At 36.1% G+C, this 27455-nt stretch overlaps 4 protein-coding genes and 3 pseudogenes across 9 annotated transcripts; 5 read left to right on the top strand and 2 right to left on the bottom strand.

Annotated features, from left to right (window-relative positions):
* The first annotated feature begins 12 nt into the window (after positions 1-12).
* On the top strand, positions 13-27293 carry LOC120190852 (E3 ubiquitin-protein ligase CSU1-like). 3 transcript variants are annotated; one of them, XM_039193901.1, is made up of 4 exons: positions 13-378; positions 1089-1777; positions 4807-4812; positions 27273-27293. In XM_039193901.1, the coding sequence occupies exons 1-2, from the start codon at positions 140-142 to the stop codon at positions 1759-1761; spliced, it is 912 nt and encodes a 303-aa protein (XP_039049832.1). In that variant the 5' UTR covers positions 13-139; the 3' UTR covers positions 1762-1777; positions 4807-4812; positions 27273-27293. The 3 variants fall into 3 exon arrangements, with proteins under 3 accessions (XP_039049832.1, XP_039049839.1, XP_039049826.1); XM_039193908.1 differs by lacking the exons at positions 4807-4812; positions 27273-27293 and adding an exon at positions 3027-3048 and having other exon boundaries at positions 1089-1761; XM_039193895.1 differs by lacking the exons at positions 4807-4812; positions 27273-27293 and having other exon boundaries at positions 1089-1857.
* On the top strand, positions 2002-3514 carry LOC120190359 (annotated as a pseudogene).
* LOC120190347 lies at positions 3904-5905 on the top strand (annotated as a pseudogene).
* On the top strand, positions 7635-11650 carry LOC120190873 (transcription factor MYB14-like). Of its 4 annotated transcripts, XM_039193925.1 has the most exons (5): positions 7635-7720; positions 7808-7991; positions 8084-8213; positions 9385-9725; positions 9798-9933. In XM_039193925.1, exons 2-4 carry the CDS (start codon positions 7862-7864, stop codon positions 9710-9712), a joined length of 588 nt encoding a protein of 195 aa, XP_039049856.1. In that variant the 5' UTR covers positions 7635-7720; positions 7808-7861; the 3' UTR covers positions 9713-9725; positions 9798-9933. The 4 variants fall into 4 exon arrangements, 3 of the variants coding, with proteins under 3 accessions (XP_039049856.1, XP_039049861.1, XP_039049849.1); XR_005522650.1 differs by lacking the exons at positions 7635-7720; positions 9798-9933 and adding an exon at positions 11208-11650 and having other exon boundaries at positions 7736-7991; positions 9385-9775; XM_039193930.1 differs by lacking the exons at positions 7635-7720; positions 9798-9933 and adding an exon at positions 11208-11650 and having other exon boundaries at positions 7736-7991; positions 9385-9747.
* On the bottom strand, positions 11112-12514 carry LOC120190842 (putative cyclin-D6-1). The gene is made up of 6 exons (XM_039193883.1): positions 12286-12514; positions 12121-12207; positions 11949-12044; positions 11674-11875; positions 11460-11590; positions 11112-11373 (listed from the first exon to the last, which is right to left on the bottom strand). Exons 1-6 carry the CDS (start codon positions 12466-12468, stop codon positions 11113-11115), a joined length of 960 nt encoding a protein of 319 aa, XP_039049814.1. The 5' UTR covers positions 12469-12514; the 3' UTR covers position 11112.
* Positions 15591-20661, top strand: LOC120190912 (annotated as a pseudogene).
* LOC120190834 (transcription factor MYB102-like) lies at positions 25723-26911 on the bottom strand. Its single transcript, XM_039193871.1, has 3 exons — positions 26739-26911; positions 26531-26660; positions 25723-26448 (listed from the first exon to the last, which is right to left on the bottom strand). The coding sequence occupies exons 1-3, from the start codon at positions 26869-26871 to the stop codon at positions 25731-25733; spliced, it is 981 nt and encodes a 326-aa protein (XP_039049802.1). The 5' UTR covers positions 26872-26911; the 3' UTR covers positions 25723-25730.
* Positions 27294-27455: the final 162 nt, after the last annotated feature.

Below are 27455 nucleotides of genomic sequence, written 5' to 3'. Positions count from 1 at the left end.
AGGTTTAGTTCCTCTTTTAAATCCGATCTGATTTCTGAATTTCTCAGCTCTCGTAATTTCTACTTATTTTTCTCTACCAAATTACAGTTGAATTCAATTAGGGTTAGGGTTTTGCCCATCCAATTCAGATTAACCCAAAATGCCACAAAGACACTCGAAGAACAACAACGATTTAGCCTTCTTCACGTACGATGAGAAGAGGAAGCTAGGGTACGGGACTCAAAAGGAGAGATTGGGGAAAGACTCGATCAAGCCTTTCGATGCTTGCTGTCTTTGCTTGAAGCCTTTCATCGATCCCATGTCTTGCCAAAAAGGTCATGTATTTTGCAAAGAATGCATTCTTGAATGCCTTTTAGCCCAGAAAAAGGACATCCAAAGGTATCCCTTTTTAGCCCAGAACCCTTGTTTGTTTGTCTAAATGATTCATTGATTTTTTATTTTACTCTATTTTTTGTCCAGAATGCTTGTTAATGACTTGATTCAACTTAATAAAAAGAGATGCCTTACGGTATTTTGATTTTTTCTTTGTTGAGGGGTTATTTCTCAACAAAGCCTAAGAACGTGATTTTCTCGGTATTATAGTGGATCATATAGGTGGACTTGCATTTACGAAGATGGCTGATGAGTGGTGGCTAGAAATTTTAGGATGTTGCTTCAGTAAGTGTCCTGTTTAATTTAATTGAGCCCGATAACTAGTTTGATGACCCCCATTTCTGTGTTTCTTTGGTAGAATTGATATTGTAAGAAACAAAACAACATAGAAGATAGTTAGTATCATAGGGATAACTAGTTGTAGATCATCCTTGCTACTTTTCCCCTTTTCTATTGAAGTGTGATTTAAATGTGTCATCTTTTGTGAATTTTAACGGTCAGTAACATGTTTTTATTTGTCTATTTAGCAATATAAATCGGTAGTCTCCAATGTGAAAAAAAAATTCTTTCAAGTGATGCAGGAAATTTTTAAGCAATAAGGTTCTATGCTAATTTTCTTTTGATGATAAAAATCTAAACTGCTGTGCTCAGAATCAGCATAAAAATGCCTTTTAAGGGGTCGATAACAGAAAGCATCTTTTCCTTCCCTTTTCCAGGAAACTTGCTGCCCATGCTGCTCAGCAGAAACAAGAGAAGGAAGAGGAGGAGGAGAGGTTAATGTTGGAGAAAGCACGAGAGCTTGATGCATTTGATCAGCAAAACCATGGCGCCTTACCCCAATACAATGACAAAAACCATAGCAGAGACAAGAATGGGTTCCATGGGGCGAACAGTGTGAAGGCCACTTCTTTTGAAGAGGAAGCACTCCGTACGATGAAAGCTTTTTGGCTTCCCTCTGCCACTCCAGAAGCACCACCTAAAGTCGATGCTCCTTCCACCAGTACAATCTGTCCAGAGGGAAAAGAAAAACTCAAGCTGAAGACCCTTTTCCCTATCCACTTCACTGAAGATGAAAGTGAAAAAAAGAAATCTGATCTTGATAAAACTTATATTTGTCCAAGCTGCAAGGTCACTCTGACTAACACATTATCACTGGTAGCCCTTAGCTCCTGTGGGCATGTCTTTTGCAAGAAATGCGCTGACAGGTTCGTGGCCATCGACAAAGTTTGTTTGGTCTGTGACAAGCCATGCAAAGAGAGGAATTTGATTACCTTAGCAAAAGGTGGGACTGGCTTTGCTGGCCATGGGGATCATCTTGAAGCCACTGATTTCAAGCATTTGGGAAGTGGTAGTGGCTTGGGGCTTGTGAGACCTGCAGCTAAGACATAAGTTCCTTTTTTTCCCCCTACTGGTTTGGCTTGTGCCAAAGAAAAGTGAAACAAGCTTCATCTTGCTTTATGCATGTTGAATTCATTATCTTTAACAACATATTGTTCTGTTTTTCTGGTATGAAAGTGTTCAATTTTATTGTAATTTTCTAAAATAGTATTTGCCATGTCATTTTTATTTGCTTGCTCAACTTGTTCCCATCGAGTTCTTGTCATTTCTTTATAATTCTTCCCCCAGAAAATGGTGTTTGTTGAACCTGAGAATGGTTATTAAAAGACTACAACAATCATATTCACTCATTAATTAATTGCTAACTAGAAAAAGAAAAAATAAATGAAAGACAAGAACAAGTTCAGAGTCGAAACCCAATGCAGTCAAGCCGTAATCCTCGTTGCCCAACTTATTCATTACTTAATTCATCAGTGGCGAATATTTAAAGCCCTGCTCTGGATGCAAAGCACAAGCAAAGAATAAAGTGTTAAGGGTGACATTTTTAAGGGTTACTCTACATGTTAGGAAGATACCAAATCTATTTCTGCAAATTCTGAGTTTTTTTTTTTCATTTTATTATTTCCCTTCCCTTTTTCCCTTGGCTATGGAAATTCAGAATTGGATTGCAGATGTCAATCAGAGGCCTGAAATGGTTGGTATTGATTCAGCTTTTCCAGGAAGAAAGTGTCTATCTATAAGGTGCCTTGTTGCATCATAGGCGGAAACGAGAAGCAACGACCCTAGACGCCTCAGATAGTATCCATCGGACCATATCATCATGGGGAAGATCATCTGAAACCAATGGAGGAGCACAAGCAACGAGCACTCGTTCATTTCCTGAACAGATCAAACAAGCCACTTGAAGCATTCGTGTACCCCGTGGCTCGAGTGCTGGAAGATTTAATAGATTCCTATGAGGATCTTGATTCATCATGGAAAAATGACAGTAGCAAGTTTTTGCAGCTGATGATCGTCCATGGGGTCTTCATGCTGGAAGTGTTCCGAAGTACTGTTAGAACTGAACTACCCGATGATGATCCGATCTTCAGCCACAACCGAAAGCGATCATTATAATCTATAATCAGGCGTGATTTGCTGATGCTAGAAAACCAATTGCCAATGGCTGTACTTGGTAAGCTGGTTGCAGTTCAGAGCAATAATTCCGAGGTTAATTCTTATGTTTTGTTGCTCTCATATGCATTTTAATTTCAATCCTTTACGAAATGTTTAACTGTTGATGCAGGGTGAAGACTTCGTGATCATGAGTCTCGTATACCCTTTTTTCTTTCCCTCTCCAACTAGATCAGTCTCGAACCTAGAAAAATGCGTGCATGTATTGGATGTTTGTCGGAAGATCCTCGTTTTCAAGGGACCAGATGGAAACGATGGTCATCGTCGACCGGTTACTATAGCAATCGAAGAAATTCAAAATAACGAAACTCTACATTCATGAACGGTTCTTAAAGAGTTGGGAATCCGGTTTGAGTTGAGCGAAACCAGAAGCCTCAAAGATGCTCCATTCATAAGGAGTGTGATTTTCGGTAGTCTGAAGCTACCCCGCATTATTATCGATCACGACTCCGAGACATTGTTTCACAATCTTCTAGGATTCGAACGTCTCCACATTAAAGCCGGCAATGAGGTGACATTTTATTTTGCTTTCATGAACATCATCAAGGGGAATAACGTATACGATCAGACAGTGTTTGAACTCTTCCCGTCGCTGCTGGAGGGCATAACAAACAATCCGAAAGCAACCTAGCTATGGTGAGTAAGAAGCTTAGCCGATTTTTCATGGATTATTATTAAGCAAGCTAGTCTCGTGCTATTACCGGAATTTAACAACCCTATAAGCCGTAATCCTCGTTGCCCATTGATTTATGCCGGATGAAAAATATGCTATTCGAATTGGTTTGAAGCTCTAATAACTCGAACAATTTAATTTATAATTTAAAATTTTATTATATTTTTATGAATCGGATTTAATTTTAGTCACCTCGACACTAATAAGTGGCAGCCATTTGTTTTTCAATTTAAGAGGAAGTTGCTTAACAGTTACCTATAATTTTCATTTGGCAAACTCAAATTACAGCAGAATGATAACAACGTTTAACGCATGTGGGGTAACTCCATTAACATTGTCTTGCCAGTATGTCGCGGCCGCCGCCGCTTGCTTCAGTTTCACATCTCCGCCGCCGCGTGACTTATAATATCTGTCCTAATCAACAATGTGTGAAATTATTAGGGGGGGAGGTATCTTATAGCAATTATTAGCATATTACAATCTTAAACCCCAAACAATCTGGATCCCAACTGGCAATAGCTGTCTTGTTTATGACATATATTATCGGCCTCCGTATGGTCTAATTATGAATTACTCTCTTACTTTATTAGGGATGTTTATTTGTACAGGGATAATTAAACTTCTGTAAAGGGATATTTGTTTTCTTTTGGATATAAAATTATGTATTTATCCAAAAAAAATGAATGCTTCGAAAAATTTAGAAAATTCGATGGAATCGAACCGATGTCATCTGATCATTCTACAGTTATATGGATTGACTTCTCAATTTCGCTTTAGAACTAAATTCTTAGTAATTAAAATAAAGGGACTAGTTTCTCAGTTTTCATAAACTGGAGAGATGGAATTCAAATTAGACCAAACAATTACTATAAATAATGAAAGCGAACGCAAGTTAAGAAGGCGGTTGTCCTTACCGTTAAGATAAAGCAGAATTAAGTAAGAAAGGGTGAGGGTAAGCTTTGTGAAATTTCGTGGTTTGGGTTTTAATGGCGGGATTAGACAAGCAAGAGAAGATAGTTGTAACTGGAAACAAAGAAGAAGAAGAAGAAGAGAGGCTGTTAGAGAGAATGGCGTTGGATTTCGACAGTCGACACGCTATGTTCCACGGTGGCTTCGCAAACCCAAGGCAAATGGAGGGAACTTGAAGGCCCCCTGGATTGTTTAGATCAAGAAAACGGCGACTTTGGTGGCCTTTTCAGGATGTGGGAAGGTGAAGTTGTTTTCGATGTCTTGGAGGATCACCGTGTCGCTCTTCAATCTGTCTGGTCAGCTCTCTCTCTCGATTGATTCTTAGTTTTATTGATCGTATCATGTTTGTGAAAATGTGTGTTCCAATGTTGCAGTTGCCCCTGCTACAGATTTGGGAAGAACATGAGGAGGGCTAGTCTGGGTGATTGTTTTCTCCAGGTAAAAGGTTCTTATTTTTCCACTTTCTTATTCAAAACACCATGCCTGGAAATGGGTAGTTCTCAGACATAATCATCAAATAACCCACAAGTTCGAGGATTTTGCAACATTTCCAATGGTGTTGTACTTCAATATATTCTGAAATCTTAATGTGCTGTTGCAGGGAACTGTTCATTTTATTCTTGCTGCTGGTGTGTGCTCCTCAACTTCCTTGCCTTCATCGTCACCGACCGGAACTGCTTCCTGTATTCGGCGGTTGCATTCGCCGTATCTCTCGGAGCGTATTCAGGGTTCTTCCGTATGCAAATCAAAAGAAATTCAATATTATGGTGAGAACTGAACTTTTATTCATCGATATCATCTCATGTACTCGTAGGTAAAAGGTTGTGTTTGATTGATCTTTTCTTGTTATGAACAAGACTTCCTATCCCGAGTTTCAACTACACGATTCATCGTTGAGATTTCCCGATGCGAATTCGGATCGTTATCTGCATTTTTAACCTCTCATTCCCAGCACAGCATCTTACACTCTTGTTGTAATTTTACTAAAATCTTACATTGTTGGGAATTGTTTGTTTGCAGGGTAATGAGAACTTATTGGATGATTGCATCTACCATCTTATCTGCCCTTGCTGTACATTATCCCAGGTTCTCATCCTTGCCGAACTTTGTGGGAAACTTTTGTTTTTTCGTTTTGACTGTTGATACTATCAACTAAACGAATTCAAATCTGACTAGCTTCACTTGTTTCGGACATGGAGCAGGAGTCCAGAACATTAGAGATGAATAATGTCAAAGACGGTACATGGCACGGTCATGGTGATATATGTATAGGAAGCAATGGTGAAGGGAGCAAAGCATTCTTTGAGCTGCACCGTTTTCCTCCTATATCAATCAAGATGCCGGAGCGCTGCAACAAAGTTTGAACACGAGAGAAGCTGTTGCGGATTCGACGATCTCGTTGGTTATCGGCTACATCAGAGGATTAGAAACATCCCTGAAAGTTCATTCTTTGACGGAGACACGTGAAACAAGCAGGTTGAAGAACAAAGGACTTTCAGCTCGGACCATAGAAACCTGCAGGGATGGTGCTTCCATGTGCATGAAAGGAAAACTTCCCATCTAGTTCTTAATTTCCCCAGGTAAAACTTGTATGATTCGGGAAATCCGTAAACACCAAGAATGCATTTGATGTTTCTAAAATTGTATTCTTTTGTAATGAAAGAACCAGGTTGGAAACAGAGCTGTTCTATTCAAGACTTCATTTTTATTATTTCTTTGAAATAATGTATAAGCTTGTGCCGACTATCTAAATTCCTTGATGGCCTAATATGGGTACTCTTTGAATGTTCTAAAGCTGTTCTAAAGGGATAAAACTACTTTTTAATCCTTCAACTTGATGTTTTTTTTGTTCAACTTAGTCTTTGAATTTTTTTATTGGTCCACGTCAGCCTTTAGCGTAGATTTTTGTTATTTTTTAATGACATTTTATCAAAATATCACAACATTAACAGTTAGGTTGGAAGCTTGAACTTTTGATTTGGGCTGATGGGAGTTGGGTTCTATCACCTACTATTTCATAGATTTCATTCTCTTTTGGTATTTGATATATTGATCGAATAATAAGAATTAGGCGCCACAAATTTAATATTATTTAAATTAGGTTCAATTTAATAGAATGTATAGATTGTGGGATTAAAAATATTATTTTATTATATCACATCATCATCTTTGTTAAATTAACGATAAACCCAATATTGTATGATCAAAATAAAAATGACACAAACTTTGAGTATGTTGTAAAAAATAATTAAATGACCAAAACAAAAATACAACAAAAAGTGGATGACTAAATAGATAATTTATCTGATTTAAAATTTAAATCTCAATATTAATATTTTGGGTAAACTATACGTTTAGTACCCTCAACTATCACTTTTATTTCGTTTTGGTCACTCAACTATTATTTTTCTCAAAATCATACCTAATGTTTAGATTTGATTTCATTTTGGCCACCTGTCGTTAAAAAATAATGTCGATGTTGACTTGTTACCGTAAGGTAATGAGACATCATTATTGAAAAAAATATCATATCAGTAGTTCTATTAATTTTTTAACAGTAGATGATCAAAATGAAACTAAAACGTAATGTTATGTATGAATTTGAAATAATATAGTTAGATGACCAAAACGAAACAAAAGTAATAGTTTAGATACTAAACTTGCAGTTTACCCATATTTTATTTATGATAACTTTGAACATTGTTATTAATGACGTCATTCCTAGCTAAGACAGTATATTTTCTTTAATTTAGAAAATTATTTATTTTCCTATTCCCAAAAATTCTAAAAAGAAAAAGAAAATAGAAAAACATGTGTTTCTGTTTCTGACGCACCAAGACACCGTGCATCTTCCCAGAACCATCCAGTTAACAGGAACCGTCAACTTAACTGTCAAGAAACTCCATGAAAACTATTCCTTCACAAGAAAACGTTACTGAATATGCCACGAATTTATTTATTTATTTATGCAACCAGTTTTCAAGTATGAATTGGTAACGCCATCAACCTCACTTACCTAACCCCTATGTCAGACCCCCCTTTGACATGCAAAATAATGGACCAGAATGTGTCTTTTGTCATTACCCTTTAAAAAAAATACTCCGTTTTTTTAACCAAAAAAATCGATGCTTTCAATGAGGTTTTCTTCAACAAACACACCATTACCGAATTCATTATCGTATTGAAACAAAAAAGGCAAGATAAAGTTTAAAACCTTACGCTGCTGATCCTAATTTTGTACTTTCTGCTTGATTTGACTCTTTATTTTTCTCTTTCATGTAGGCAACTCCAGCAGCCAAAATCTGGGTTTCTTTTTTAACTTTTGTTTGCAGAGATATGGCTAAGCCTGTTGAAAAGACTAGAGCTTTGAGAAAAGGGGCATGGAGTCCTGAAGAAGACCGGAAATTGACTGCTTATATTAAGAGATATGGGATTTGGAACTGGGCAGAGATGGCTAAACCAGCAGGTGGATTAAGCTAAGAAGCAACACCCTTTGGATTTATTTATTTATTTGTGATTTTACAAAAAAAAAAATTATGTATTTTGTTTACTCTGTAGGATTGCAAAGGTCAGGGAAGAGTTGCAGGCTTCGTTGGGTGAATTACTTAAGACCTGGAATTAAGCATGGGAATTTCACAAAGGAAGAAGAGCAAACAATAATTGATTTACATGAAAAGCTTGGGAACAGGTAAGTTTCTGCAACTTATGAATGGTTTTTGGAGCTAAAATTTGTATTAAGATCTTTGGAATTTGAAAGGAAGATGTGGGGATTTTAGGATTTTGAGAGAGAGGGATTGATACATGAACCTACAAATCAAATGTTCCTTGTGGAAATAGTTACAATTGTTCATAATAAGTAGTTTTAGAGTTATAGGGAATTCTGTAGTATCAGTTTGCGATTGAAAAGTGTTTTTTTTTTCTAGAGCACATAGCGGCTAGTTTCTCTTTTCGACTCCGAACGCACTTTGAACGCACTTTGTCGGGTAAAACCTTTGTTTAGCATTGTTTTGCGGTCGAAAAGTTATTTTGAAAAGCCAAAAGCAATGCTAAATATACTCTGGATTGCTCTTGATCAAATGTTTCGTGTGGAAATAGTTATGATTGTTCATAATTGGTAGTTTTAGAGATACATATCGGTGTTGTGATTGAAAAGTGCGGTTAAAAATTGTTTTTCTAAAGCACATGGCAGCTAGTTTCTCGGTTTGACTCCAAAAGCACTTCCTAAAAGTATTTTGTGTTTTGAGATCGAAAAGTGTTTTTGAAAAGCCAAAAGCAGTGCTAGATATTGGAAAATGTTATTGTGAAGTATCTGGCAACCGGTTCCAAATTTCTTGGTTCCGAAGGCAATTTCTAAAAGTATTTTGCAGGGCAAAAGCCATTTATTTAACATTGCTGTTGCTTTCAGAAATTGCTTTTGGACGCTGAAAAACAATGCTAAACACACCTGGAATTTGAAAGTTCGAGACTTCGAGAAATTATATGATTGTAAAAGAGTTTGAGTAGTTACTTATGATGGAAGATAAATTTCGGAGGGCAAAAGCCCTTTTTAGCATTGCTTTTGCCATCAAAAAGTGTTTTGAAAAGCTAAAAGCAATGCTAAATACACCCTTTGAATCTGGATTGCTCTTGGAGTCGGAAAGTGTTTTTGAAAAGTGCGGTTGAAAAAGTGTTTTGTAAGCATTAGGCAGCCAGTTTCTTGATTCCGTAAGTAGTTTCTAGAAGCATTTTGGAGGGCCAAGGGTCTTTGTTTTAGCATTGTTTTTGGACAGTCAAAAGCAATGGTAAACATACTTGTTTTTCTGAGACAGATATTGTTGGATTTTCCTCCATTGAAAGAAGATATATGGCAAATTTTGCAGATGGTCAGCGATCGCATCAAGGTTGCCCGGAAGAACTGATAATGAGATTAAAAACCATTGGCATGCTCACTTGAGAAAACGTTTTAAGTACGACCTGAATGCATTGCCAGAGAGCGAACCTTCAGAGCCATCCAGTGATGAAACAAACCAAAATAGTTCATCCAGATCGAATCCTACTGACAATATTCCAAGACCATCAATTCTGGAAAGCTATAGTGCGATTTCTACCGACAGTTTACCTTCATCGAGCTCGAATCCTCTGGTTGAAATTGAAGAAAAGCCAAACATTAAGGGATCCATTGGTTCATTGGACAACTTCAAAGCATAATAATAGGCCATTGGTTCATTGTTTTCAGTAGCCAGGTATGGTTCCATTCCAGCATATATGAGGGTAATTCCTACAATGATGTTTGGCTCAACTAATCTCTTTTCAATCTCTAATTTCTAGGTTATTGCCTTCCACACACATTTGATTGAATGTTGATAGATGATATTGTGCATTGTTGTAGACTTTGGCATTGACATTGAATGGATGTTAGCTCTTAATTTCCATGTGTGTATGCTCGTGCACGCCTTTATAGCAATAAAAACTGAAGCTCCATTATTCTTCTTTCCCTATTTGTGAAAGTTTAGGTAAGGGGAGGCTATCCCAATTCAGGGTCAGGGGCATTCCACCAGCCCCATATCGTCCGCAAAATGTGGTTACCGGTGAGACTGGGGTCCTAGTGCTTGTCATTTGTCATTGTATTAATGAGTCTCAACCAACTAAACCAACCCATATAGGCAAAGTTTGATATTGAATTTATGCTAAGTTGTTGATAGATCATGAGTGAATGATTTCATTCAACTTAATCATTAGTCATGAAATCGAAATAGGTGATGAAAAATGTAATCTTCATAGAAAAATACAAATCCAAAACTCTGTGAAAGAGAACTCATAGGTACAGAAATGGCAGAAACAACTTTATACAGAGACTAAAAAGCTGCTCATGAGATTTGGGGTTGGATCTTTGGATCAAAGTTCTGACATTTTACAACTGGTGTCACGAGCTCATCAATCAAAGTCTTTAGAGGTGGATGGGCATTCAAAGAGAACAAAATTTCTAAGAACCTTTAACTGTCTTGAGCTTCTCAATTCCTAAATAACCCCAAAATATAAAGACATAGCTATTTCTTTCCCCATTTGGGTGCTTCCAAGCATATAAAATTGTGTTGGTTTCTCGACAAAGATGCCAAAATCTTTTAAGACATCAACGTGCCTTAAACGTTGCCTCAGTCTGACACTTCTCTCTCATATCCCCCACTAGTTCTTTGTAATTTCTCATACAGAGAGTACCTTCTTTCCCGTCTCGATTTATATGTCTAGAGTGATAATAAATTTGATGTCTTTATGTAATGTCTGGGATTCTAAATAAAGATGTTTTAATATCTTATTGAATGAAGCATTGCTCTATTCCCTATCTGAACAAAACAACACGACATAAACACAGCAAGTAACACTGTTTTAAACATTTGAAGCCATGTTTGTTGTTCATGATCGTTGTTCAACAGCTGCCCCCTTGTTTACATTTAAAAAGAAAGAAAACCCATCAAACAAAATGGATTATCTAATTTTCTCTCGTCCTCAAAATTTTTAATTTTTCAGTTTTTAGTCAAACTGTCAAAGAAAACGGTGAAAAAAGAGGGTCTTGGTGATTTCGTAGGTTGTGGAATCATGGTGAAAACTTTTTATCCACATGGTTGAATCTGGGAAATCTTCACCCTTTTACTTTCACTGCAAAAACCAATCAATTTACCACCACGCTTGCTGTCTTTCTTTTCAGGCACTGTTGCAATGGCAGCAGCCATGGTGCTTGTGGTACTCCCGGTTTCCGATTTGGTGCAGTAGCGGTCCAAAACACTTACAGGGGTTCTCGTACTCGAGCTCGACACCGTATGGACAATCCATTCGCACTCTAGCATCGCATTAAAGCATTTTAACACATTCTCCTGCAAAATTACAGCACATTCATCCACTATGTCGAGTAAGTAAAAAGCTATGCTTTAAGTAAGGTATTGAGTTAGAAATCGCCTACTTTATTCAAATATTCACAGGACAAAACCGATGTTTCAAACGATGGAAACTGCAATGGGAATAGCTCGTGAGTTGCCACAAGAAGAGCTGATGCTGCAATGGTTGATGGTTTGAACTCCAACATTTTGATTTCTGTACCCGAAAAACAGAGTTTTCAACATCGGTTTATGCAGATTTATCGTAAAATTACATGAAAGAAATTATTCATATGTTACCATTATGAGCTTGGAGGATTATATCTACAGCTCTGCCTTTCAATGCTTGTGTCAATGGTGGATCTTTCAGTTCGAACGAAGATACAAAGAAACCGATAAATGAGAAGGGCGTTATCGATCTCATTCGCCAATCCAACGCATCGAGAATCAAAAGCTCCATTCGTTGTATCACTGAGGCATCGAAGGCGAACCCTTCTTCCCTCTGCGTGTTCATTGAGTGAAGGGTAAACAAAACAATGCCAACGCCATAAAAGAATAAAGATATGTTCTTTTACCTGGAAATTAGAGTAACAAAAATGAATGTCTTTCATCTTTGCAGCCAAAGAAACGCAAGCAATCGCAATTAGCCTCAAAACCCATGGATTACTTTGCTGCAAAAGTTCAAATCCAATCAATTAAAATGTTCCAAAACAGGACAGTAAAATCCATTAACTATGAAGTACTTACAGGGATATCTTGTCTCGAAACGAACCGATCCATGTAAGTAACAGCTAAATATGGAGTGTAAGGGTCAAGGTTGCAAGAATACCGAGCCTGACCAAAAACAAAACAAAGCTCAAACAACAAAAACAAGAACGGAACTTACTCCATGGATGATCAGACAAAGGGTACCTGGAGAATAAGAGAAACGGCTTCCTGTCTGAAAGAAGCATGGAAATCACTGGTTTTCAAACACTGTAAGTAGTTGAAGTAAGGCATGTGATCAGATTCTGAAGAGAAAACAGCTGAGATTGTATCAGATTGGTGGTGGTGTTTCAAGCTAGTGAAAGGGTCTTCAAGATCAAAGCACTCCATGATAAAAAAAACTCTTGCTTTGGTCAAAGTTTTTTTTCTTTTCAAAAATGTTGAGGAAGAAGAGTGAAATTGATAATGATGGGAAACAAAGAGAAACTTCGCTTTCTGTGCTGAAAAAGAAGAAGTTGAGGGAGTCTTCAAGTCTGAATCTTTTGTTCTGAGTATTTAGCAGCTGCAAGCCTGTTTAACTTATATGTGTGTTGGTTGGTCCCTGCTGCCGTTGCCCATTGCCCTTGGGAAAGAAAAATAATAAAAAACAGCCAGCAAAGTTGTGGGTTACATTTGCTTTTCCAGTTGCTTTTTAACAGGGACTGTAAAAGGATTTCGTCTTTGTTGAATAATGGGTAAAGTACATTAGAGATCGTTAAACTATGCTTTAATTATTATTTTAGTCACTAAACTTTCAAAAGTTATAAAATGGCCATTAAATTTATTGAAGTATTACAAAATTGTCATTAAATGTACCAAACTTTTACAATTTCTTATAACATCACAATGATGATTTTATAACAATATAATAAATTTAATGATAATTTTATAATTTTTACAATTATTGGGAGCGATTATCCTCTTCCCAAAAGATATATCTAATAGAACGTGTAACATTGTTGCTTATAAACTTCAAGATCTCTCCAAGGTGTGACATTTTTCTTTCTGATGTGGATTAATATCGCTATCGCTCATTTCTTAGAAAATATATTAAATAGGATGTATAATGCAACCGTTTATAAACTTCATCCTTTTTACACATCTCGATATGTGATTAACGTCCCTAACCCTTTCAATGAGTGATACAATGCATGTCCTCAAACGAATTATATACGCCCAATCTGAGTCATACGTGAGAGAATAGATCAAATGGTCAATTGTGGTTAACTTCGGTAGCAGTTCCGACGACTGAGCCACCCGTTTGAGATGGGCAAGCCGGGAAGGGAATAAGCAATATATATATATATATATATATACCCTACACGGGACTCACGTGTTTGTGATAAATGACAATGTTTGCGTACAAGTGCAGAGGCTCCCATGTCTGATATATATGATAGAGACGCCACTAGAGCTCTTTCGTCGCCAAAAGAATTTAAAGTTTGACAAGGAAACGACGTCGATCCACCTCGTCATCGTCATCAAGAATTCACCACAACGTTGAGAATCCTGTGAAGCAAAAGCGATATACAGACCCCACCACTACTGCAACACAGCAGTCTCAGATTCTTGGAAATTTCCCATCCCCAAAACAAAATCAAGTTTTTACTCACAGGTGCCTGGAATTTGAACAAAACATGGAGGTGGGGGCATTCTTGTTGCCGCCAAGGAAAAAAAGAGGAAAATCCATGGTGGAATAAGACATAAATGATTCGTATACGCACAAGTATGATTAAATTACGATGTCAGATGTTACGTACATTTATGTTATTATCCTCATGGAAACTTTACGTGGATGAGATTTGTGTTATTATCCTCCCCGGTAATTTTATTTTTTTATATTATAATAATTTAATTTTAAATAAAATTAGATTTTTTAATTAATACTTAATGAGTCTATTCTTTTAAAATTAAAAAGTTAATCCCTCTTAATATTTGATTTTAGTTCCATCTTTAATAGCAAAAATCTCATAATAGATGTTTATGATATTTGATTTAAATTAATCAGTCATAAATCAATAATTATAAGAATAAATTCTCTTGAAATCCTTCTTTAAATTATTTAGAATTTTATTTAAATACAATACTAATTCTTTTTAGTTTCATGTCTTTATATATATATGATTTTAAATGACTTCGCTTTAATTTTTCATCAAACTGTATAAATTCAAACTTGTTTCAAATAATTCAAAAAATTAACTTATTTAAATTAAAATTTAAAATTAAATTTATTTTTCAAAACGAATAGAGAATTATGGTGTTCCTTATTTATGAGCCTGGTAACCTATTTGGTCCTTTGGGCTTTTAGCCTTATGCACGTGGTCTTTAAGCCATAGTATTTTGAAAGCAAGAGAAAGGTGCCCGTTGGGCTTTCAATTTGCATGTATGCTGCTCAATTCGTATTCAAATGGTTACTACTACTACTTGGTCACCGTAATCATGGTCTTTTGCAGTAAATCGTTTGCCCTTTGAATTTCCTTGTATCCTCGTCTTGCTGGGATTTAATGCAATAAGATTCTCCTACAACCTGAAGCTTCTCGACTGAACCAACATGTCAAACGGAGACGCTGCAGTGTCCAGCAGTTTTGCAGGTAATCAAATTTGAAGTTTAAGTGTCCTGCAACTTGTATGTAACTTAGGCTCCTCTTCTGTTCATGTGCCTATATTGTTGAGTGGATAGTCCATCCAAATTGCCTTGATCTACTGCAGCTGAAGCAACCATTTAGAGATTCCAGATGAAAGAAACATCGTATAGTGCAGCGTCGGTTATTTTTTAGACGAATATGCCAGCACTGCACTCGACCAAATCCTGCTATGTTTTCATGCTGTTGATCACTACTTGGTACAAAAAACCATGATACAGGGGCCAAGTCTATAGGATGGGAGTCATAATGCTGCTATGTTTAAATAAGAACACAAAGCTGATCGGATTGACCACAAGTTATTTTCAAATCCGACCACGAAAATTCTGATTTCTCGGCTTTACGAAACGAATGGTTGCTTCCTGCTTCATGATCTGATGTAGAATGAGATTGAAAAAGAATTGTACGAAACAATTATCTGATTGCAATGCTCTCTCAGATAAGGACATCTATGATACAATATGATGTAGATTTTGCAGCAGCATTAACTACTTTTGTCAAGTCGAGTGGAAAAATGTTCGATATTTATCGATATTAGATAGACACTCGGCATACTGCATTGCACAAAATGCTTACTACAATGTTGCAGATTCAAACTGCTTACTGCAGTTGGCAATGGCCATAATCAACTGGTGCATACTCAAATTCTGCAACATTCATATGATTTCTTAATATGATATCACACAAAAAAATACCAGAAATGTTCAAACAAAACCTAAAAGAAACGTTTCAGTATCTGCAATAAATATCTCACTTAATGCTTATTACTAAAAATAAAAATTGAAAAAAAAGTTGCAATTTTTGAGAAAAACCCGAAAATAGTCTCCCCCTTAATTGTCTCAAACTGTCAAGCTTCCCGATCAAAGCTTCCTCTCCTTGCACCATTTGGAAAGCTTCCCGGACCAAACAGGACTTTATATTTCCTCAAAATTACAGTATCTGCCGCTTTCCTTTTCACTCTTTCACTCCACTACTCCCAATAAACCCTTAACCCTTCCAAAAACCAGCTTTCTCCTCTTTCTACTCTTAACCCAGATCGTTTCCCTGTTTTTTTCTTCTCGAGAATCCCATTATTTTCCGGGAAAAGATTCGATTTTTACTGGAAAATCAGCCAACAGAGGGAATGGAGGAAGAAGGTGTTACACCGGACCATCTCCGGTGCAATAGAACCGACGGGAGACAATGGCGGTGCAAGCGACGAGTAATGGAAGGGAAAAAGCTTTGCGAGCTTCACTATGTCCAAGGCTCTATCCGGCAGAAGAAACAGAAAGTGCCCGAATCCATGAAGATGCAACGGAAAAAGAGGATAAAGAAGGCCTTTGAGAAGAACAAGCTCGAAATTAGGGCAAAGTTGCTGAAATTAGCGAGGCCAATGAAGCGAAAGCGTGTGATTGGAGGGGAACCTGAGTCGTTGGACGAAGCTGTTCGTAAGATGAAGCTGAAAAGAGGGAATTTGCCATTGGAGCTTTTAAGAATGGTTTTGAAAAGAGTAGCTGAAAAGAATAAGAAGAAACGAAAAGAAAGTGAATGTAGTGATTTTGATGGTGATGATGAAGAAGAAGAAATAGCTGACTTGATGAGAGAATTGCCTAATGGGTTAATGGCTATTTCTTCTTCAAGTCCACATTTTGATAATGCAGGTTCATGTTTGGGTTCGGGTTCTTGTATTAATGTTAAAGTAGGAGAAACTGAAACTAGTACTGTTGCATTGACTGGAAGGCGGTTTAGGTCTAAGAACATTCAGCCATTACCTGTTGGTACATTGCAGGTATACATATTTGGTTTCAGTTTGCTTTTTTTAAGTTAATTTCTTCTGGTTCTTTTTAATTGTGGGGTATCCCCTCCCCTAATGAGGTCTTCCATGTAAGAAGATTGGGGCAAATTTGAGGAAAGGGAAAAGAATAAGGTGCCATTTGTGTAGAAAGGGCGGTGCTTCTAATTTGATAAAGTGTTCCAGTTGTAAAGAGCAGTTCTTTTGCTTGGATTGCATAAAGAACAGTGAGTGATCTTTTACGCTTTTTAGTTCTGTTTGAATTGTGATTGTAAAGTAGATATATCATATATGTTTGTTTATTGACAAACAGTGCGTGATCTTTACCCTTTTTGAGTTCTGTTTGAACTAGTGTTTTTGGAGAATACATTCCCATTCTAGCTTGTGTATTTAGTCCTTGTATCATCTATATAGTTTGAATGTAGCTTTTATTGTTGGACTTGAACCATTTGCTTGGAGTTGGAGTTAAAACATGGATGTTGATTAACTATTATGTTGTTAAATTGCATGCAGATATTTTTCTAAGCGAGATGAAGTTCATATAGCTTGTCCAGTGTGTTGTGGAACTTGTCGCTGCAAGGTTTGTTCAGTGAATCAGCATAGAGAGACTGAATGTAAGGTCTGATATCATCTGAAACACCTCATTTTTTATGCAGTGCTTGCATTTATCCACACCAATATCTGATGTTTTGCCTAATTACAAACAAAAACATGTTTCAGGAGTTTCTTAGGGACAAAAACATAGTGGACAAGGTGCTAGATTTTCATTATTGCATGCTTCTTCCTGTTTTTAAGAGAATAAACCAAGACCAGAGTGTCGAGATCGATGTGGAGGCAAAATACAAGGTAGTTACAATGATGCTTCTTGAATTTTTCTTATTAAAGCATTTTATATAATCAGAGGAAGAGGTTGTGATGTCTTCTTGTGTGTCAGGTAAAAAACTGTGCGATATTCAGGTACAGCAAGCTGAATTTTGTGGCAATAAGGAATATTGTTGGTATGCTCTTTGCTGTTTAAATGTGTTAAATAAAAAATATGTAGTTTGTTCTTGGTTGCACTTTGGTGATGATATTACTTCTGGAGCAGCGATAATTGCACGACTTTCATACTGGATTTCCATAGAAGCTGCCCAAAGTGTTCATATAGCCTCTGCTTAAGTTGTTGTCGGGACATCTTTCAAGGGAATTTAGTTGGAAGTATTAAAGAACTTAACTGCAAATGCCCAAAGAGAAGGAAAACTTGTTTGCCTGGTGTTTGCCTTTCGGATCGGAAATCTGTAAGAACAACCAGGCAGACTTCTGAGGGTAGGCATACTGATTCTTCTGTATCATTGCCTAGTCGGAAAGCTCCTGATGGCAGTGTTCCTATATCATGCCCACCCAGAGAGTTTGGTGGTTGTGGTGACGGCCTTCTTGATCTGAGATGTATTTTGCCATTATGTTGGTTCAAAGAGCTGGAAGTAAGCGCTGAAGAAATAGTTGGTAGCTATGAATTGCCAGAAGCAGTCGATACTTTTTCATGCTGCTCCCAATGTCCTGCAATTGATTATGAAGCCAAAGGGGTGAAACAGTTGCAGGAGGCTTCCAAGAGAGAGAATTCAAACGATAACTTCCTATTTTACCCCACCAACTTGCACATTCATGGTGATAACATGGAGCACTTCCAGAAGCATTGGGGTAAAGGCCATCCCGTAATAGTTCGGAATGTTCTTCAGACTACTGCTTTAAGTTGGGATCCATTATTCTTGTTTTGCTCATATCTTAAGAATAGTCTAGCCAAAGCTGAGAACGAAGAATTAAGTAAAGATACAGCTCACTTGGACTGGTTCGAGGTTAGCTTTCTAAAAATTACATTTTCATATCAAATTGCAATTTTTGGAGTATTTGTCCCCTTTAGTTCATGAAAGTGCATTTAAACTTCCATGTCCATCTGCTTGATCCTGTGATAAACTGTTTTTTAATCACGAGTGTTTTTATTTGAGCTGTTTTCATTATGTAGGTTATAAACATTTTTCCTCATATATGGCAGGTTGAAATTGGTATTGAGCAGTCGTTTTTGGGATCATTAAGGAAGCTGGCACAATCTAGCATGTTTGATGAGAAGCTGAAACTGCAGGGCTGGCTTTCTTCTCGTACATTTCAAGAACAACTTCCAGATCATTATACTGAACTCATTCGTTCTTTACCACTTCCAGATTACATGGATCCTGCAAGTGGTGTTTTGAACATTGCTGCAAGGTTGCCACAACAATTCACAAAGCCTGACCTAGGCCCATCTGTCTCTATCTCATATTGCAGTGGCGAGGAACTTGTACAGGCCAATTCTGTGACAAAATTATGTTACAGTTTATGTGATACGGTATGTCAATCTTGGTCATTTCATCCTGTAAACTTGGTATTACGCGTATTTTATCCCTTGCTCTTTGATATCCGCTAATGAACGGTTTCTTTATATTTCTTTTATCCCTCGTTCCATTACAGGTTAATGTTTTAGCACATGCTACAGATGCTCCTGTTTCCATGAAGCAACTTAATAAAATAAGAAAGTTGATGAAAAGGAAACAGCTTCAAGACCAAAAGAAGTTTGCTAAGACTAATCTTGATCAAAAGATGGCTACTGAAGTTAAGGGAAATGTCTGTCTCATGATGAAAACATGGAAGAGGTAGAATTGAATGGTACAATCAGTAAAGAAATGTATTCTCATAACACAATACCAAAAGTTTCTCGATCACCTTCGCCGTGCATGAAGCACGTGATAAGGAAGACAGCTCTGACGCTGATTCTGATTCGGACTGTAATTCAAATTCTGAAGCTGCACTACTTCCATCCAACACCATCCGCAGATCAGAAGCATTAGAAAATCAGGAAATCAAATCGTGTGGTGCAGAATGGGATGTCTTCCGCAGGCAGGATGTTCCAAAGCTTATGGAATACCTTAAAAGTACTCGAATGAGTTTGGTCACACATGTGGCTTTCGAAAGCATGTAAGACCAGACACGAGACTTGAAAATGTGCTAACAGAAAGGACACAACGCTGATTGTTTTAACACTCCTGCTGCAGGTGGTTCATCCAATCCTCGATCAGAATTTCTTTCTCGACGCAGGTCACAAAAGAAGGCTGAAGGCTGAGTATGGTGAGTTTACTTGGTTTTATTAACTCTTTTTATAATTAAAGATGAACATACTGAAGTTTCTTCCCACCTGATACTGCTTCTAGAAATTGAACCCTGGACTTTTGAACAACATGTTGGAGAAGCCGTTATAATTCCAGCTGGCTGTCCATACCAGATTAGGAACGTGAAGGTAATCTATACGACTATATCTTTGGTCTTGAATAATCGTTGCAGAACTTACCGGATTATGTTATGCGCAAATTTTCATATGTTTCTTCACTTGGTTTCGATTTTATGGCTATTAAGGTTCTTTTTTTCCCCTGATAACATGTAGTCGTGCGTTAATGTGGTTTGGACTTTGTTTCACCGGAAAATATGACCAAGTGCATCCAGTTGATCAATGAACTTCGTCTGCTTCCGGACAATCACAGAGCCAAAGTAAAGAAGTTCAAGGTAAAATTTTAAAATACAACTCCAGTTAACAGTGTTCATTTTCTGTATTGATGTGAATACAATTCTCCTTTTCTATAAACTTAGGTTGAGAAGATGGCCCTGCATAGAATTAGTGCAGCAATAAAAGAAATCCGCGAGGTTATATGTGCAGAGTAAGTTGCTTTCGGATTAATAGTCTTTTATCTGCAGATAGCATGATATTCATCAATCTTCCACAAAAATTTCAGCTTATAAACATAATGTCTCCTTCTCGTGTTTAGGTCCAGTTGTGAGCTCAGTGAGTAGTTGAGGATTTAAGAACAATGACATGTTTATGCAAGGGATTCTCAGTCTATTGCTATTGCTGCTGGCAACATGTTTATGCAGGGGTTTTAATGCAATTGTCCATTCTCTCTTTCTACCCCTATTGTCCATGGAAGTTGAATTATATGAAACTAGGCCAGTTTTCTGCAATTGAGCTTTGTAAATGTGTAGGATGGAAAAAATCATTCATACTGGTTTAGGTTTTTTATTGAATATATATAACCACAGTTAATTTCTCCATTTGCTCACAAATCTGTCGTTCATGTGATGTAAATATAAGTGGCAAACCATGGAATTCAGTGTCTTTACACAATTAACTGATCTACCATGTAAGACTTCCTTTGTTTTCTTGCATTGTACCTATAGAGAGACTTGATATTATACTACAATGAATTTAAAGAATAGTTTTTTATGTTTTATTACTCTCTTACGTTGCCTGACCGGTATATTCTAGGGTCTCAGCTTGATCAAAAATGTTTTTTTCCCTTTTTCTAGAAACAGAAATACATGATCCTAAAGACCCTTGCGAGGATGCGTTTTGCTAACCGTACTTGAGAAAACGCTATGAAGCCATCAGCCCATCGATTGTGTAGGAAAGAGATTTGTAGCGTGTGCATTAGATTATATCCTGGATCAAGTTTCCTTTGCCCAGTCGGCTGAGTAACAATCCTGAGATGGGAATAAATCCCCATTCTTAACTTGTAAAGTAGTCCGTCAGATTCAATCTGATGACTACGAAAACATCCATTTAAGCTGTTTCATTCCAGAAAGCACAATGCATAAAACACGAGTGAACATAAAGACAAGCTTAGTTACTTCTGGCAGGTAAATAAGCATAAGCGGGACAAAAGTCATATTAGAAATCTCAAATGGTTGGTAAACGGTTCATCATGAAATTTGGATTCAGGCAAAACAAAGAAAGAAGATGATACCTCAAGAACCAAAGTTGTGGACCATCACAGTTCTTGCATGCATTCAGCTGGATGGACTAAATCACCCTCTGGAGTACCCCACCCAGAAAGTGAATGCTTCTTCTACTTCCTGCTGAAACATGGTTTTAGACGATAAACATTTTCTAACTTGGAAATATTGATGACTGATCATTAATGCATTTATCTAAAATGACAAACCGATAGATAAAGAGAGCATCAGGTAGACTAAATGGGAAAATAAGTAGAAGAAGATAACAAAGCATTTTTCATAACTCCTAACATTCCTAAATCACCTCGATAAAAGCATTTGGGCTCGGGCAGTTCTGTCGGTGCGATAGTCTATGTGTGCACTCACTCATCCATTACCATGAAAATTCTCAAAACCTTTGAACCAATTCTAATCTTAACACAAAAAGGTGAAGTATTCAGAACCCCGATTGTCAATTTCATTCAACATGAAGGTAAGAAGGTTTCTTACTATATTTCATTCAACTCAACATCTCATTTCACTTGAAAAGAAAAACACAATCTCCTATAGAAACAAAACCCCCAATAAACACAGACCCAGAATAGAAAAACTTTAAATAAAAGAGAAAAAAAAAAAGCTGAAAAGAGTAGAGGGATGAACCTGGACATAGGATATAGAGAAAAGGAGTGTACTTTTGAAGAGGCTAACGTGTGCAGGCAGCTGAAGTAGACGTTGTTGAATGTATCTTTTCATGGATGATTCTCTGCTGATTATCATCAAATTTTGAAGTACTTTTTTGAGCTCAACTTCATTCCCTTTCTACTCGTGACCTTAGCGACGATAGAGACAGAAGAACAACTAGATTTTTAAATGGACTCGTAAAATTAATCGAATCAAACCGAACTCCGGTTTTAAAAATTAAAGTCTAATTTTATATTCAGATACATATTGTAAATAGGGAAAAAGGTACATGAAGAATAAGAGAGACTCCTAAAATTTTTCTTCTAATAACATCTTAAGTTTCCATCGGTTTAAACTTAAGTAGAAATAGATTTTTTTCCTTTTGAAATTAGCAATTATCGGTATTTTTTTTCCTTTCATGTTCCAAATTGGAATAAATCATTGTCAGCAAGACTTTTGGTTCTCAAAACCCAAATTTCTGCACATTTTCCTTGCAATTATTAAAAAAAACACATGAATGAGACCCCAAAGGCATATAATACAGGAACCTACTTTCGAGTGTAGAAGTTATTTTTTTCAAAATGTTTGAAGGAACATAATTTCTTTGGACGGTCGATAAATGGGAGAGGGGTGTCATTTTCTCAGGCACTGGTCGGCTCATTGTCAACAGCGAGCCTTAACCTTGCCTTTATCAACTCAAAAATTTTCTACATTACTTGACACCTTTAGGCTCTAATGATCTCATTCAACAGCGAATTCATAAATAATTTTGAGGATGAGCACAAATGCATTAATAACATAAATTTTTTGTATGAATGAACATAAATAGAATTTCAGTGTGGGCGCAATCAATAAAATAAATAATTAATCGAAGAAAATTCAAAATTTAAAGTGAACACGTGCCTACTCTAGACTAACGGTGGATACGCCACTGATCTCCTTTAATGTTATCCACAATGGATTACATATGCATCACAGGAATGCAACGACAAGAGATAAAGTGACTAAATCCACTACTTGTTCATAGGATAGGGACTAATGATAAAATTTGACCTATAAATAATATACCAAATTTTGACGTGTAAATTACGTATATCTTACATGGAGTTTGACATAGAGAATCGGTAAATGGTTAAAGAAACTTCTAATATTGGGAAGTTGCTCTGCTTATAAACGGCGATTATAAATATATAAAAGTTAGCATCTCGTACAACTTTTAATTAAATTTAATAATTGAAATTAAAACTTTTAAATTAAAAATAATTTATTTTTATATTTTTTATTGTTGATTCCATTCAATGATTTTAATTCATATAATAATTAAAAACATGTAAAAACATAGTATATTTGTATGATTAAAAATAGTTATTCCCAAATAAAATTAAAAAAAAACAAATTTCTTCCATAATTTTAAGCCAGTAGAATCATATCAATTAGATGATTAAAATTTGGGTTTGTACAAATATATCGTCCAGCGACTTTGTAATTTATCTATTTATTTATTATAAAGTATTTACTAAAATAGTTTTCTATACCTTTTTCACGTCTTTATCTTTATAAAAAGAGAACGAAATGTTTTTCAAATTTTTCTTGGTCAGCAATGTTTTTTTTTCAAAATTTTCAAATTATAAAGTCTAAACAAAGCTTGTCGTCTATCCATGGTCCAAGCACAGCTTGATCCATTATTGCCAAAATATGAAGAGACGAAAGTGAAAGGGTGTGTTACACGGATTCGAAAATTTAAAAATAAATGTATAAAATTTTAATATTATTTTTTTTAAAATTAATGAATTTGTACTTTTTTTATTTTTTAATAAATTAACTTTAATTATTTTTTCAAAATAATAAGAATACACTTATTCAGTAGAAGCTTATTGCATCCGCCAATATCAATAGTATCTTGTTTCTACACATGTAAGAATCAATGTAATTACAAAGGCGAAGTAAAGGAACTCGTTTCATGCAAATATACGATGAGATGTTGATCCGTACACGAGTTTCATGCGGCAAAAACAGAACAAGAAACAAGAACAAATGTTCAAAATTTAAGTGCTAGGTTCTCATCTTACCTAAGAGCCGTATATAGATGAAGAACGACATATACTAGGTAATTTTTTTTTATTAATCTGATGTAAGTATAAGATACTAGGTAAATTTCTTAATCACATATGATGTTAGAGTTTTAATTTAATGTCGACTAAAACTTGAAATCCACACATTGATCTTTTGTTATTAGTGTCACAGCTTGATCCAGGTCACGAGACATGGGTCATGTCATGGACATATATAGAGATGTTAAGTTGTTTAACTTTAAGATGAACAATAATTAAAAATTAATTAAATTATAGGTGTATCACTTGAAAATTTTAAATCCCCGCATAATTTATATATTTTTACCATATTTTTTATTGATGGTATCTAATTTTATACTATTGAAATTTTATTTTAAAATAATAATATAACTGCTTACATATGTAACCCTAACCGTCCCAATAAATAAGCTAACAAGTTTGCATTTCTTTTGCAAAATGTGTTAATAATAGATTAGCATAAAATATTATTGATTAAGAATGATTAAATGTTTTTTTCTTTTTTTGCATGAAGACAAAGTAGTAAGGAATTATATGTTAATGATTAGAAAAGTCAAAGCTAGGGTTGCTCTCAAAATCTGCAGGAAGACACGTTAATGTTTTTACCCGGTCAACCGGTAAAGTTTTAAAGGGCTCAAAAAAGTCAAAACCCCATGCTTGATTGAGTCCACGTGTCCCTCAAAGGCATATAATAAAGGACACAACAAGAGCCCGCCATGTTTTTTAATGGGTGATCCGCCACTCGAGTCCTTACGCGATTGGTCGACACGTGCCCTTCTTCTTTTTTATAGTTTATTATTTAGGTCAAACCCCGCCCATTACCATAATCCCCCATGCAAGATTACCTACTCTTATTACATTACCTGAAAAGACAAAAACCCTGACAGGTGGAGAACACACGTGTCAGATTCACAACCTCCGAACTTCCTCATGGCCGGAAATCTGTCGGTATCTTTGAAACCAAAAGCTTTGACTCTCATCATATATAGAATATAGTAATGTTTTTTTATATAATTAGTTGACTATTAATTCAGATTGAATGCTATGAAAATTTATTATAAAAGTGATCTCTTAAGCTTATTTCTTTTATTCATAACATTAAAATCTTAAAATATTTAATATCTTATTCAATTAAATTAACTGATATAACAAGTCCGAATTAAAACATTTCTTTTTTTTTTGAAAATAATTAAAACATTTATTGTTATAGGCAAAGATGGCACCACATTAAGGAGGGAGCGAAAAGATGTTAGGTTTCATTTATTATAAGTGCCAAACTCTTGTGAACAAAGCCAGCACCTTCATCCTTATGTATGATTTGCTTCATTATTGTTCATTTTAGTTTCTTGTCATTATACTTGACATGATTTGAATATTATATATATATATATATGATAAGATGACTAATCTAAGTGAGATATGATAGGATATAGGTGAAAAGTGACGATGGCAAAAAAATGTAGGGACATATCAATAATGGAAACTTTTCAATGTGATAAAAAGATTAATTTCATATTAAAAGAAGTGAGAGGAAATTGCTTCCTAAAACAGAAATATTGAAGAACAGTGTAACAAATTAATTATCAACAACAACCCAGCACTGAATCCAAAAAACCCTTCTTTTGTGAGTTCTGATTGTTCATTTTTTTTGTTGCTAAATTACATGAATTCGTTAACATCTAAAATATCTGGAATTTGACTGAACTTGTAAATGTTACTGCTATAGCTTTCTCTTTCGTCTTCGGTGCTGCTACTGTTGATGTACGTTGGACTCGAAGAAGGCGTTGATAGAACTGACGCAAAGCTGAAGCTCGGGTCGGAGCCGTAATAGTTATAATTTGCAGGAAAAGGCACGTAATCTTCAGTCAAATATTGAGCCATGGCATTGCCTTGCTGCCAGTCACTGAAATCGGAAACGTTTGGTGGGAACTGGTCCAGGTAAGGGTTCATCATCAATGGTGCTTCGTTGTTAGAAAATGGAATGCTACCACAAGGAGGAGTATTCAACGAGGTGCAAGCTGCTGGGATCCCTTGGACTTGCATCAATGGCGGATTATATTGGTTTTGGATTTGATTTTCTTCAATATCTTGATAAACAAAATCTGGATTTTGGTTTTGGGTTTCACGTTGAGATGACATGAGAGATCTTGCAAGCCTTAGAATCTCAGGGTTAATAAGGGATTGAGCTCCGATCAACCTCGACATGTTCATCCGAGATGAACTTAAGATCGAGGAAAGGTCTAGAAGATCGAGCCGGGGACTATGCGTCACCGGATCAATCCCCATTCGGAGGAGCCTCTTCCGAATGTGTGTGTTCCAGTAGTTCTTTATCTCGTTGTCTGTTCTTCCGGGTAACCGAGCAGCTATGACTGACCACCTACATATATATATACAAAAACATTAATACAGATATATTTTAGATAAAATCTGGACGATGGACGACTGAAACTGAAACTTACTTATTTCCCAATACACTGTGGAGCTGAATTATTGTCTCTTCCTCCTTGAAAGAGAATCTGCCTCTCTTGATATCAGGTCTCAAGTAATTAGTCCATCGAAGACGACAACTCTTTCCACACCTTTGAAGCCCTATAATTTTAACAATTAATCAAAAGGTCCTTAACTCCTTTAACCAACATCGAATGTATAGAGAGAGAGAGAGCTTACCAGCGTTCTTTGGCAATGTTCTCCAATTTCCATAGCCGTGTTTCTGAATGTAATCGATCAGTTTCTGATCTTCTTCAGGTGTCCATGGCCCTTTTTTGAGCCCATTTTTCTCACAGCAAGGTGCTCTTCCCATGGTATAAACACAGCTTGATTAGCTCTGAGAGATGATTGAAAGAGGAAATGAAGCGCAGCAAAGGGATGTAGGGTCCGTATGGGGACGTACTTGTATAAATAAGCCAAGTGGGAAGAGGCCAAAATTCAAGTCAAAAATATTGGGTACCGTCCTCTGTTTATTAATATGGCAAGTGTCCTCCTTTGGAATAAAAAGGTTAAATTTTGAATTTGCTTCTTTTACTATACTTAAATTTTATATTTGGTCCATATATTTTAGTTTGGTATTAACATAACTTTGTTCTTTTACTTTTATATGACCGGGTTTAATGAAAATTTTCATATTTGACCCTTCTAAAATTTATTATTTCATCTCAACCCCTAATCAAAATTCTCTATCATTGGATAACTTTTAGTCTCTGTTAAACTTTACATGTTTGGCCCTACTAAATTTCAGTCCCTTAATCTTTGGGTAACGTTTTTAACTTTGACTCTCAAATTAAATTTTATCATTTCATCTCGACCCACAAGTAAAATTCTTGAATTTGCCCCTACTTGTTATAAAAAATTGACCCAATATCCTCCATTTATAATTATTATTCCCTT

The sequence above is a fragment of the Hibiscus syriacus genome, unplaced genomic scaffold (genome assembly GCF_006381635.1).
Source record: "Hibiscus syriacus cultivar Baekdansim isolate YM2019G1 unplaced genomic scaffold, ASM638163v2 tig00004111_pilon, whole genome shotgun sequence".
Classification (NCBI taxonomy): domain Eukaryota; kingdom Viridiplantae; phylum Streptophyta; class Magnoliopsida; order Malvales; family Malvaceae; genus Hibiscus; species Hibiscus syriacus.
This window is presented reverse-complemented; position numbering and strand designations above follow the sequence as displayed.